The sequence below is a fragment of the Heteronotia binoei genome, chromosome 11 (genome assembly GCF_032191835.1).
Source record: "Heteronotia binoei isolate CCM8104 ecotype False Entrance Well chromosome 11, APGP_CSIRO_Hbin_v1, whole genome shotgun sequence".
Lineage (NCBI taxonomy): Eukaryota > Metazoa > Chordata > Lepidosauria > Squamata > Gekkonidae > Heteronotia > Heteronotia binoei.
In genome coordinates this window covers 13,238,913-13,252,809 of record NC_083233.1, presented here as the reverse complement: position 1 = coordinate 13,252,809, position 13,897 = coordinate 13,238,913, and the positions used below count along the sequence as shown (strand labels likewise).

General features: G+C 47.3%; 1 protein-coding gene across 1 annotated transcript in view; it reads right to left on the bottom strand.

Moving 5' to 3' along the window:
• The window catches only part of COL4A6 (collagen type IV alpha 6 chain), a 340,442-nt gene that overhangs the window by 106,176 nt on the left and 220,369 nt on the right, over window positions 1–13,897 (bottom strand). The window contains exons 8-12 of the mRNA XM_060250115.1: window positions 12,329–12,364; window positions 11,508–11,570; window positions 7,209–7,244; window positions 5,493–5,534; window positions 1,730–1,822 (exon numbers count right to left, since the gene is read on the bottom strand). Coding sequence (XP_060106098.1) covers window positions 1,730–1,822; window positions 5,493–5,534; window positions 7,209–7,244; window positions 11,508–11,570; window positions 12,329–12,364 — 270 coding nt within the window. The remainder of the gene's footprint in view (window positions 1–1,729; window positions 1,823–5,492; window positions 5,535–7,208; window positions 7,245–11,507; window positions 11,571–12,328; window positions 12,365–13,897) is intronic.

The following is a 13,897-nucleotide window of genomic DNA, read 5'->3' as shown; positions in this document are numbered from 1 at the left end:
CCCAAGGGAATTTTTTCTTCTCCATCCCTTCGTGAGGTGATCAGATGAAATCCTGTCCACATTTCTATAAAACTATTGCCCTACCACCCCCAAACCACTAGCGATTCAGAAAGAATGCCCGGTATATCTCAAAAGTGGCCAGCCCCTCACAGGCTTCCCTCTAGTTACAGGCCTCAAAACTTCCTGAGTGGTATCCCCTCTGATAGTTAGAGAAAAGACTCAGAGCAAAACTAGATGCGATGGTATCCCTGAGTCCACCAAATGGACGCCTCTAACTATTTTAGGGATGAAATTCCCTCTGCTTATGAATGCCACGAGAGCCTAATCCTGACAATAACTGGGGTGACCTGGATAGCCCAGACCAGCCTAGTCTCATCTGATCTTGGAAGCTAAAGCAAGGTTGACCAGGCTTAGTATTTGGATGGGAGACCTCCAAAAAATACCAAGGTTGTGACACTGAGGCAGGCAATAACAAACCACCACTGAATGTCTCTTGCTTGGAAAACTCGATGGGGTCGCCATAAGTCAGCTGTGACATGGCAGCAAAAGAAGTCACAGCTTTTCCCCCCTCAGCGTGTGCTGTTTCAGCAGACCAAATGCTCTTGAATATGGCATGGTGAAGCACAACAGGAGCCCCTCCTCTCCTCCACCACAGTTCCTGTCAGGATCAGGCCCCCTTTCTAAGCTACTGAAAGCTGTTCAAGTCAAGGTAGCTGGAAAACCAAAATAAAATCAACGTATAAGCATAAGTCGGCCAAACCACAGCTTGTGAACCTGCAGTGGGTGCAGGCCTCAGATTCAGCAGGAGCTCACAGGAGCACAGCTCCGGAACTTTTCTGAGAGTTCCCCCTCTTCCTCCTCGCCTACCTTGTCCACTGAATAGTAGGTACAGCTGCATAACAGCCGCAGGATTAGGAGAGCAGCCAGGCACCAGGGGCTTTGCCACACCCCTAGCAGCCCTCATTAACCCCTGAAGAAGCCTGCACCACCCTTTCTCCACTTCTTTTGGGTGGCAGGTGGCTTGCTGGCCTTTTGATTGGGAATGGGGGTACACCCTAGTAGAGCCCAGGCGAGCGAGGCCTGTTTGGGCTGGCTGGATCTCTAGCTAAGCAGGATTCACTTGCCCGGGGCTCTCCTTTCTTGCATCAGGTTGCTTTTGGTGGGGGAGAGCATATGCTAATGAGTTATGGTAATAAGCTCCACCACCTATTTTTCTACAAAATGACCCCAAGTGGGGGCAACAGTGGATGAATACAGGCTTACCAAGTGGAAAGATATTCTGCCCAATGGTTATCTGCTCTTCAGTTTTATGACACATTTGGTATTATTTTTTTCTGCCACGTGCTTGGTGACTTTGGAGTCTTTACCAAGTGGGAAAAGGTTTCCCCATGCTTTCCACATTTACGTATTTACATTATTTACAGTCTGCCTTTCTCACTTGGGAGTCCAGAGTGAGTCAATATCATTGACAGGATAGAGCATTCAATAAACGATACGATAGGATAAAGGTTGTAGAACCAATCGGAAATCTGGAAACAGAACTAACACAAAGCATGACACACTGATGCAAAAATTACATAGTAGAATCCTAGTTTCAGCGAGCTAAATACAGTAGCATACGCAACACTGATGTGACAATCGTCTTCAATCTGGTTTTGCCTAGCTTTTCTCCCTTTGTGCCACAACTGACATCCACAGACACAGAGCACGGAAGAGCCTAAGGACTGACCTTTGCTCCTTGCTGTCCTTTTGGGAAACCCATGAATTCCAGGATTCCAGTGGAAGGCGGAGGTCCAGCAGGCCCTGGAAGCCCCACATCTCCCTAGTTGGAGGTGAGAGAGGAGAAAAACATGCACACAATTAAACCTTTACGGACCCACTGCAAAGAGGCTTCCATTCACAGAATGCTCTTCACTTTATGCTGTGGAGATTTCATCATATTCCAAATTAGCAGAGAAGATCAACCTATAATCCAGAACCCTGGTTAGCCAAATCCATGCAGATTCCTCACACTAAAGAATCTGGGGGATTCACTGGGGAAGCCAGCTGAACATATAAAATGGCTGTACATTAACATATACCACTCCACCTGGTTCAGACTTATCTCCTCTGGTCAGCAGGGGACATTCCAGAGACCTGGGTGTGTGTGTGGGGGAGGGAGGTCTTCTCTGCTAACTGAGATTTTTCATCTAGAGATGCCGGAGACTGGCTCTTGAATTTTCTGCATGCAAAAGACACACCTTCATCTCTAGAGATTTATGCGGTAGTGGAAAGCGCTATCAAGTTGCAGCCAAGGAAAGCACACGCTGATGTGCCACCCGGCCGCTCTTACCTTCGTGGGTCTTCGCAGACCTGGGAAGCCAAGATCGGTGAGGCAGAGAGAGGGGGCACCCAGTGGTGCCCCTGAAGGCCAGGTGGCGCCCTAGGCAGCCACCTACCTGGCCTACTCCCATGTGCCGGTGCTGCTGATCAGATTGGGCTAATCTGGGCCATCCAGATCAGGCTTCTACAGCAGCCATGATGATTACGAGCATGTCTTGGATCCACTAGTTGACAGTATGGTCACCTCTGACTAGCAAACCTCTCTAGGGCAGGGGTGGCCAATGGTAGCTCTCCAGATGTTTTTTGCCTACAACTCCCATCAGCCCCAGTCACTGAGAGCCAGTTTGGTGTAGTGGTTAAGTGTGTGGACTCTTATCTGGGAGAACTGGTTTGATTGCCATTCCTCCACTTGCAGCTGCTGGAATGGCCTTGGGTTAGCCATAGCCCTGGCAGAGGTTGTCCTTGAAAGGGCAGCTGCTGTGAGAGCTCTCTTAGCCCCACCCACCTCACAGGGTGTCTGTTGTGGGGGAGGAAGGGAAAGGAGATTGTGAGCCACTCAGAGACTCTTCGGAGTGGAGGGCGGGATATAAATCCAATATCTTCATCTACCTCACAGGGTGTCTGCTGTGGGGGAGGAAGGTAAAGGAGATTGTGAGCCGCTCTGAGACTCTTCGGAGTGGAGGGCGGGATATAAATCCAATATCTTCATCTACCTCACAGGGTGTCTGTTGTGGGGGAGGGAGATAAAGGAGATTGTGAACCGCTCTGAGACTCTTCGGAGTGGAGGGCGGGATATAAATCCAATATCTTCTTCTATCTTCATGGGCCATGCTGGCTGGGGGTGATGGGAGTTGTAGGCAAAAAACATCTGGAGAGCTACCGGTGGCCACCCCTGCTCTAGGGCTTAAGGCACAGAAAGGACTTTCCCCAGTATTCACTACTTTAGATCCTTTCAAACTGGAGGTGTTGGGCATTTTATTCCTTTATAAACTTTCATTCCTAATTCTGCCCCTTGTGCTGCAGTATATTTTCTTTACAATGGCCTTTCAGCCCTCAGTGGAATTCCTGTAGGGGGAAGGCAGAGAAGATCTGCTCCCCCAATTCCTTCTGTGAGAGCTCCCACAGCTGCCAACCCCAAATAAAACAAGCTTGCTTGGGTTCCCCCCTGTGCAAACCTATGCAGATTTACAGTGAGACTGCAGACAAAGCTTCCAAGTTCACTGACATTAATGAACCAGCACTTAGGACGACATGGTTAATCAAGTAACCGTTTAACAAACTAAAATGCAGGGCGGTGGAAACGGCTCTCTAACTGCAGCTGACTTATGCCAATCCCTGTAGGGTTTTCAAGGCAAAAGATTAAACAGAGGTAGATTCCCATTACCTGCTTCTGCATCAAAAAAGGCATACTATTCGTCATCTAATGAATTGATTAATTTAACAATTTTACTCTGCTTTGGCTGGTAACGGGAAGCAGCAACGAGGTCTATGGAGCCCCGCCCCCTCAACCGATGGAGCACCGAGGCTGCCAATCCACAGTCTGATCAAGGCCAGACTGTGAACTCGCAAGAGGTGAGGCCTGCCGAGGAGCACCGCATCATGCTGGCTCTAATGAGAAACAGACTGGGGCTGGCTACTGTGGCAGTCAGAGAATAATAAACGCTTTCTGGTTAACACTCTGTTGACAGCTGCTGACATCTGGGGAAGCAATCGCCTAGGAGAGCAGATGGCTTCATCCCAAGAAGGCCTTTCTTTCCTGGGTAAGAGGGAGCACAGATCGTTTGGCCTGGCTGCAGAAAAGAGCCCTGGGACTGGCCTGCCGAATATTGCCGTGGCCCGACGGAAGGCCAAACCTTTGAGAGAGACTCAGAGCGGAGTTTATCATGAGAACTGTTACCGTCATTAGTGGCTCGGGACCAAAGAACTCTTAGTGAATACAGGAGGTTCTCTCCGATTCCTTTCCACACCTCCTGGGCTGCAACCACTGGGGTTGCACAGTGTGACATGGGGGGGCGGGGGGGGTGTCTCCAGGACCGACTTCTTTGGTGGACGCATAGACAGCTGCTGGAAAGCCTGGTTGTTCAAGCAGAACTGCGACTTTCCTATTATTATTAATTCCATTGCATGTGGCCCTTCCTTCAAGAAGCTGGGAGAAGCATCTGAGCCTCATAAAAAAAAAACCCCTCTCAGCTTGAGATGCTGGAACACACAAGCTGTTTCACATTAGGTCTGACTGGAAGCTTTCTTTTGCAAAAAAACCCAACATTATTACAATTCTGGCCTGTCTTTCCTCCAAGTTGCACAGGTGTTCATGCCCCCCCCCCCCGCAGTTCATCTTCACAGTGACTCACAGAGTTGCCATCCTCCAGGTGGGGCTTGGCGATCTCCTGAAATTACAACTGATCTCCAGATTACAGAAGGCAGTTCCCCTGGAGAACATGGCTGCTCTGGATGGCGGACAATACGGCGCTATACCCTGCGCTATCTTCCCTCCCAAAACCCCACCCCTCCCTGGGCTCCACCCATCAAATCTGCAGGTATTTCCCAAACTGGAGCTGGCAGCTCTAGAATAGGCCCTAAGGTTATCTGAACTTCATAACCAACCAGTGATCTGAATCCATGGCTGATTTCGCACTAGGGCTTGTCCCGGGTGGAGAGCCCTTTTGTCCCTGGGGCTTCTCTCTGTTTTCGCACGAGCTGCCCCGGAGCTGCGAGTTGGCAAAACGCTTTTCCGTGGCAAACAGAAACCGCTTGTAAGAGGATTTAGCTTGCTGTGGAAAAGCGGTACACCAACTTGCCGCTCCAGAGCAGCTTGTGTGAAAACGAAGAGAAGTGCCAAGAGCAAAAGGGCTCTCCACCTGGAACAAGCCTAGTGCAAAATCGGTTCAGGTTTCTCCACTCTAACCCAGTATTACCTATTTTGGCTTTAGCTCTCAGGGGCAGAAGACCAAAGTCCTTCCCAGCTCTGCTACCAGAGGACTGAATCTGGGAGCGCATGCTCTGCCACTGAGCTGAATCCATGCAGTATGTCCCACCTTGAGAAGGGATCTAAAACTGGTTCTCCCAAGCCAGAGCCTCAGTCTTTGTCCAATGCACAACGCTGTGTGTTTTTCTTGACATATTTATATTTATGCAACAGCCCAAAGGAAAAGTAAATAAACGGAACTTACTTTTTCTCCTTTCTCTCCCTGGAAACCCAACCCCATGTTCCCCTGTAAATAAAGAAATAAAACAAAAAACAACAAAGATACCTATATTTTTTAAAAAGAACCTTAAGAAATGTTTCGCGCAGGAACAAACCGCAGAACACCCAAAATAGAATCCTATGAACAAATCAACGAGGGAAAAGAGCATCTGGTCTTAAAGCATAATTAAGTGCCTCATTTGAGAACCATGATGAACACTGACCACCTTCCAATGAAGTAATTATCGTCAGGCTCTCGGAAACTTCAGCATAGCAATTATTATACACTGACTTACCAGCCTGCTGTGCATGCAAGGGCGAGCCATGGTTTGTGAATTTACTGGGGGAGAGGATCCTCTACCTTGTCTCCTCTGTGCACAGTCCTGTCCTATCCCACAGGGCCAAACCACTAGAGATTTCCCCTTTCCAAAGGCAGAGCACTGTTTGCCATTGCATCTATATCAGCAAACTACGGTTTATACTTTCCCTGCAAATCAGAATTCCAAACAGTGGTTGTCTTTATCAAAGATTTCAGGTTTTCACGGCTGGTAACATCATTAGGGTTTGTAGAATCTTTCGGGCTCAAGTGCCATGTTCTACTGGAGAAAGTTTTCCTTCCAGACATTTCGTTCTCAGCTGCGGAGAACATCCTCAGTGGCGTTGCAGCCGGAGCAGGCGCTCTGACCTTCTTGGCTGCTGTGCATTGAGTGGGGTGTTCTCCGCAGCTGAGAACGAAACGTCTGGAAGGAAAACTTTCTCCAGAAGAACACGGCACTTGAGCCCGAAAGATTCTACAAACCCTAGTGGTTGTCTTTGCTTGCAGGGAAAGTGCAAACCATAGCTTGCAAGTCTGGAAGTAACAAGCTACGGTTTGTTGCAAAGCTAGGAACAGTGAATTCTATGGCAGCCCAAAAGGGGCGGGAGAAGGGAGCACATGCAAATTCAGAGTCCAACATGGAACTGTAAACCATGGTTTGTCGTTTTGCCCGAACCCAGGCACTGTTTGGAAGATTTAATCTGCAACAGGAGATGCAATACTTTTCTTCCCAAAGCAAGCAATTAATTTAGCAGTAGTTAATAACTTGAATAGGATTCTAAATCTCTCCCCACCCCTTTATTAATTAGCAGAGGAGGCTGAAAAGGTCAGAACTGTCAAAAGATATTGTGGGCAGCTCACTTGAGACTTTCTTCAAGGAGGACAAATGTCAGGGTTGAGCGCAGCAAGGCCTCTCTCAAGGCCCATGCTGAAGTAGGGGATGTTATTGGATTACCCTTCTTGGCAGTTTTTACCTGCTCTCTGAGCGAGTCAGTGGTGCCAAAAACAGCTACCTTCATTTGCACCAGTTCCCCTTTCTGGAGACTGGCTACACAGGGAACAGGCAACTGAACAGCCACTGGGAAGGAAGTGGTCCCCGGGAGCAACCCCAAAACTTGGAATTGACACGGCTTTCAAGAATTAAATGCTAGCATTTCTTAAGACAGATAAAAGATCTATACTAGCTTTGATAGCTTTGATAATAACGCCACCTCCCCCGCAAAAAAAAAACACCAAACCAGCCTATGAGTAATAACGACAAATTAATCCTTTTTTAAAATTACACTCACATGGATGGCAGAATTTTTAACAAATGGTATTTATTTAATGGATGGAAATGTTTAAAAGCAAAGTGTCTAAAAAAAAAATGGAATCAAGCATACTTACTTTAGGACCTGGGGGACCGGGGAGGCCTGGTGGCCCCTGAAAGCAGAAGAAGATATAGGATTTATATTCCGCCCTCCACTCTGAATCTCAGAGTGGCTCACAATCTCCTTTATCTTCTTCCCCCACAACAGACATCCTGTGAGGTGGGTGGGGCTGAGAGGACTCTCACAGCAGCTGCCCTTTCAAGGACAACCTCTGCCAGAGCTGTGGCTGACCCAAGGCCATTCCAGCAGCTGAAAGAGGAGGGGTGGGGAATCAAACCCGGTTTTCCCAGATAAGAGTCCCCACACTTAACCACTACACCAAACTGGCTCTCTGCACCAAACCGGCTCTCTGAAAGGTGAACAGATGTATTTTTAATCATTTCTCGTAACTTTAATTGGATCTAATGGATTGCATCCTATGAACTGCAAATCAGAGGTGCTCATAGTTCCAATTTCCTCCCACTATCCTTTCTTCCAGTAGTCTCCTGGGAAAAGTGGATGCTCAGAATACTCCCTCTAAGCTGTGGAGTCTTATGAGCAAAAATTCTGCTTTGTAAGCTACAGGCATTAAAGCTGTGAGTCACTGGCCGTTTTCCCACTTACCTTACCCCGGAGCGACGTCCCTCTTCACCGCGCTGCGTCTGCGCGGATTTCGCACAAACATGCTGCGCAGCACCAGGAAGAGCCGCGTAGTCCTGGGGCTTTTGCATCGCAAATGTAAACCACCAAAAAGCAGGTTTACCATTTGCGACGCAAAAGCCCCGGGACTACGCGGCTCTTCCTGGTGCTGCGCAGCAGTTTGTGCGAAATCTGCGCAGACGCAGCGCGGTGAAGAGGGACGTCGCTCCGGGGTAAGGTAAGTGGGAAAACGGCCGCTGTGTAAATTAGTTAGCTATGGGGCCATTTTTCCTGAGCTAAGACAAAAATGTGTGAGCTGGAGTCTGAAAAAACTGTGCGCTAGCTCACACTAACTCAGTTTAGAGGGAACTCCGTGCCGCATGGACAAACTGCTGTAAGTCGGGAGGGGGTGGGGGGAGGAAACACGGTAGCATTGCCCCCACCTTTTCTGTCATGCAGAGGAAGCTTCTTGGATCACCAGAAACGCCCTCAACAGAAGTGTAAAGAAGTTATGATGCCATCTAACTTCCCCCTTTCACACTACCCCATGTGATCCATGATATTTTGGTCATGAGACTCTCATGGATCAGATTTCCGGAGGTCTCAGGAGGAGTTAGGAAAGTTTCATACCTGTGAGCCCCCTTTTATTTGCATTCTGATGGAGCCAACCCAATATTAATACAGTTTATGGAAATACAACAAAGAAAAGAATTCCACACAAAAGGCATTAAAAAGAAAGGGAGGTGAATTATATGTATTGAAGATGCAATCATACAATTGAAACAAAAAATCTGAACGTTAGTTGAAACCAGGGTGGTTTTTTTGTGGGAGGGACTCCTTTGCGTATTAGGCCATACCCCTCTTACGTAGCCAATCCTCTAAGAGCTTACAGAGCTCTCCTTACAGGACATACTGTAAGAGCTTGGAGGACTGGCTACATCAGGGGTGTGTGGCCTAATATGCAAAGGAGCTCCTGCTACAAAAAGGGCCCTGCTTGCAACCAGCAGCTGCATAAATGTTCATTTCGTAATGGTGAGAGAGGTATCCATTGTCACTTTGTGCGTTGCTCCTTCCAGTGGTGAAAGCCACTGCGATAATTTCCCTTAGCAGAGTGTGCCATGACCTCAGCTGGAACTGGCAGTCACTGTGTTTCCATGTTTTTATCCATCTGGCCAGAATGGCTTCCACTGCGCATTGGGGCTAGTGAAGCAAAGCGAACGAAGTGTCCATTCTTTGGAACTCAGTGCACCAGATGTATGCAAGGAGGGGACTGTTGATATTGACCTCTGCCGCTCCTTTTTCTTGGGAGAAACTGGATAAGGGCAGAAGGAAGGAAGCACCAGGTCTAGAAAATTCAACAACGAAGTACCGATCTGTTCTCAAATATCACTGAACCCTCTCTGAGGAGCACAAGCCCCGTTTCACAAACAAAGTATTAAGACCTGACATTTGCCTGACGGACGTAACAGCAACTAAAACGGCAACTTTCAGTGATAAGCAGAGGAGAGAGGCAGCGCAAAGAGGCTCCAAGGGAGCTTTGGAGAGCGCTCTTCGGACTTTGTGAAAAAGTCCAGGAGTAAAAAAGGTAGGATGGGGTCCACTTTGACCACCAAAAATGTTGCGTTTGGGACCATGGGGCCTGCAAAAGTCACGTGGAACTGGGGCCACAACAAGGAGGGAAATTGGCCAAGAAAGCAACTGTAAATGCATTCTCCAAGCTACCGGCCAATGGGGTTGTGAGGGCTCTGCGTTCCAGAAGGGATTCCTGTGGACTGGTGGAGAGCGGAGAATGGAAGCTCTCCTTAGAAATGGTAAGATTTAATGTTGGCTTTCTTCAGATGTAGGGTGATTAAAAAGGCTACTTCCTGGCGCTTGGGCTGAGCCTTTGGCCCAGGCTAGACTGGAGCATCTTGCAACGTTTTTACATCAGCATCGACACAGAAAGGCTCTATACATCTCACAAATGCAGTCTGTGAGCTCTCTGTGAGACGCTGACAACCACTTCAGGATAGCCAGGACATTCAGCCAAGTGCTATCCGGTCTCCAGATGGGGAGCAAAGCCAGGCTGGGCCTGCATGAAGGAAGGATCCCTATAGGAGAAGGTGGCTGGTTGGGGGAATTCACCATAGTGCTTTGTATTTATAAGAGGTCTGAGAGCCCTGGCTTGTGTGGGCCAGTGATGGGCGACTACAACTATCTTTAGCTCGTTTGAGGACCTATACCGGGGCAGCCAAACTGTGGCTCAGGAGCCACATGTGGCTCTGACATATATTGTGTGGCTCTTGAAGCCCTCACAACCCCATTGGCCGGTAGCTTGGAGAACGCATTTTAAATTGTTTTCTTTCCACCTCTCCCTCCATTTCCTTCCTTCCTACCTTCCAACCTACCTACATCTGATGTTCATGTCTTGCGGCTTTCAAGCATCTGACATTTATTCTGTGTGGCTTTTACATTAAGCAAGTTTGGCCACCCCTGATCTATACCAACAGGGGTGGCTGGAGGGAACATGTATAAAAGACTCTGAGGCCAGGGCTAGGTAAGTCTGCTAGCCTTTTTGATCACATGGCATTTCCTTAAACTGAATCAGACCATTGCTCTGTCAGTCAGTATTCTCTACTCAAGCTGGCATGGGCTCTCTAGGGCCTCAGGTGGAGAGGTCTGTCACATCACCTGTTACCTGGCCCTTTCAACTGGAGATGCCGCGGATTGAACTGGGACCTTCTGTACGACAAACAGATGCTCTGCTTCTGAGCTACAGACCCTTTCACTCCCTCAGACAGAAAACAGATGAACTCGTGAGTCTTGTGGTTCTGATTCTTGCTAATCTTGTGATGAATCTTGTGGTTCCGATTCTAGTTTCCTTTCTTCTGGTCTTTAAGGAGGTATCCTTTATCTTTAGGCACTGACGCACCAGAGATCAGAGGTGGTACGGATGTGAAGTTGTCAGCAACAACTCCATACCTTATTAAAGGGACAGAGAAATCCAACTGTACCAGAGTAGTTCTATTGGCACCAGTTTACATTCTGGCTGGCACCCTCCCCTACTCTCCTTCCCTTAGATTGACTTAGTTCCTCTCCTTCACACTCACATGGTGAGCAGAGTCTGGAAATGGGCGGAAACTGCTATTTTTGCCACTTGAGCTTTTAAATCAATGCACTGATATTGTTGTTTATTGGTTTTATAGTTCTCAATGTTTTTATAATATTGTACATCACCTAAAGACCTAAAAAAAAGGATTAGATGATTCATAAATGCAATGTAATAAATAAATAAACAAGACTTGGAAATACGGACTTTATGCTGTTGGACAGGGAACTAAGATAGAGCCCACTGAAGAATCCTTCAACAACTGTAGCTAAAACTTGAGTAATTAGAGGTGTGAAGTCCTGGTAATGAAACAGTCTACAAAAGGAATGGGGCAGGGGAATAACTGTCCTCTGCTGGCTGTTCCCCCTTCCTTCCTCAATTATTCACGGATGACAATTTCCTCGGACAGAACTAGTTAAATATTGTGGCTTGTCTGTCACTAACTTTAATGAAAAGCGTAGGCATTTGTGCAGCACAATTATAAGTCGGGAAAATGCATGGAAAATGATAAGTACATCACACGTATCAGTAAAGGTTACAATAAGAAACCTCCTTTTTTTCTTCCAATACAGTTCATCACAAGACGAGCAAACGGAAGGATTGGTTTACCTGAAAGCCAGGTGGCCCAATTGGGCCACTGGGACCTGGTGGACCTGGGCGGCCAATAGGACCCTGTAATGAAAAGGGGTGGAACAGAAAGAAGGGAATACAAGTAAATACAGTTTTATACACTTAAAACTATCATAATTGGGAATAATTTTGACTATTTTGATACGGCAGCTGCTGTGCATTCCATTTCATCAACTCTTTGCTAAGCCAAGGGGCAGCTGTGTGAAGTCCAAGGGCATGGACAGAACTCTCCTAGCACTGACTACAAGCACAGCATTCTTGTATGCGCTTGTGGTGACACACTATGCATAGGGTTCTACTTGAGCATCAGTGGATGTAGAGTTCCACATGAGCCATCAGTTATACAGCGTCCTTCTTCATGTGATTTCAGCAACCACTTCAGTGCACACAATTGCTACCATCCCACACATGGTTGTGAGAACTGGCACCCCAGATGTGCACAGCTTTACAGTATAGTATTTACTCCAATACAGGACTAGTTTCCCCCAACCTAAGGAATGCCATTAACAAAAAAAGAGGGGTTGTTTTACATTTGCATACACATTACAGTTATGTCCAGTAAAAAAATGTTGTCTATATTTTTAAGGGGGTCATTTTACAGTCTGGGTCACATTCCTTTCAGGAACTATGGCAAAAATCTTGAGATTCTCAAAATAATGCTGTAACTATGAGGCATCTGAGATAAATAAGTACACATGTGTATAGTCTTTGGTTCTCTTAATTGCCAGTTTGACAAAATGAACCAAACATACCAAGCTGTAGAAACTACAAAAACTGTACTTTACAAAAAAAAGACTTACAAAGTCTCCATCCAATCCAGGAAGGCCACTTTCTCCCTAAAAAAACAAAACAAACAAATAATTGCCTTTAGTTAAATAGCAATTGCAGACTGCTTCATTCTGGAAACCGAACTGGCCAGCAGAGAGCTTAGGTCACTGTCAGCAGGGGAAGTATTTGCCACTGGGCTTAAAAGGCTCACGTAAGCACCAATACTATGGCATTTCAGCCACTGTTTTTCGGGCCTTAGTCTCTACAGGAACCAGCCCACCTCTTCACCAGAACTCCAAAAGGTCTGGCACACCCTTGTCTGAGAAGTGTTTCAGAACGTATCTGCAGGACAAAAGAAGAACAGGCGGAGCAGACAGTCTCGCACATCTTCATTTTAAACATGAAATACGATCAGGCCTCAGATTCGGTAGGAGCTCACAGGAGCACAGCTCCTGAACCTTTTTGAGAGTTCCACCTCCTTGCCCATTGAATAGTAGGTGCAGCTGCATAACTATCCCTGGATGAGCTCCACCCACCTATTTTTCTACAAAACGACCTCTGAATACGAAGGCCAGGCAGCTAAGCTGTGGGAAAATGTAGCCCTGATACAAAAGAAAGGCTTCTTCAAAGCACTGCCAGCTCCGCAGCTATCTTTTTAAGCATTCTGTTCCCCTTAAGGCACCATTGCCCTGACCCAGAGAGCCCAGGCTAGCCTGATCTCATCAGATCCTTGAAGCTAAGCAGGGTCAGCCCTGGTCAGTATTTGGCTGGGAGACCACCAATGAAGCCAAGAGGCAGGCAAGGGCAAGCCACCTCCAAACATCTCTTACCTTCAAAACCTCTATGGGGTTGCTGCAAGTTGGCTGCAACTTGATAGCACTTTATACACCCAAGGTGCCATGGCTGTCGTGTCTGACAACAGGACCTTTTTCTCACCTGTAACCTCAACCAGTGATGTTAAGAGGTACTTAAGAGATCTCCCTAAGCTTCTCTTCCTTATCTGGAAAGTCTTTTGCGTGGAAGCCCCTCCAGTACACATCTCCCGCCCACCTCCAGAATTTTCCCTTCCACCTCCTCCAATTCCGTTCAGGGACTTGGTTTTGAATTCACTTCGAAGTTGGAACTTCTAAAAGCTGAACTAAAGGAGACAGTTTTGGCACTGACTCTGCCCTCCACCCCCCCACCCTATCACTTTGCCACTGGTTCCAAAACATATTGTGAAGGTTCAAGTTTGGGCACATACTCTACTTTTTGTTGTTGTTCAGTCGCACAGTCGAGTTCAACTCTTTGCGACCCCATGGACAAAGTCACACCAGGCCCTCCTGTCTGCTACCATCCTCCGAAGTCTGCTCAAATTTGTGTCAGTTACATCAGTAACACTGTCCAGCCATCTCCTCTTTTGCCATCCCCTTCTTCTTTTGCCTTCTGTCTTTCCCAGCATCAGGGTCTTCTCCCAGGAGAGCTCCCTTCTCATTTGGTGGGCAAGGTACTTGAGCTTCAGCTTCAGCATCTGACCTTCCAGGGAACAGTCTGGGTTGATTCCCCTTAGGATTGACTGATTTGATCTTCTTGCAGTCCAAGAAACTCTTAAGATTCTTCTC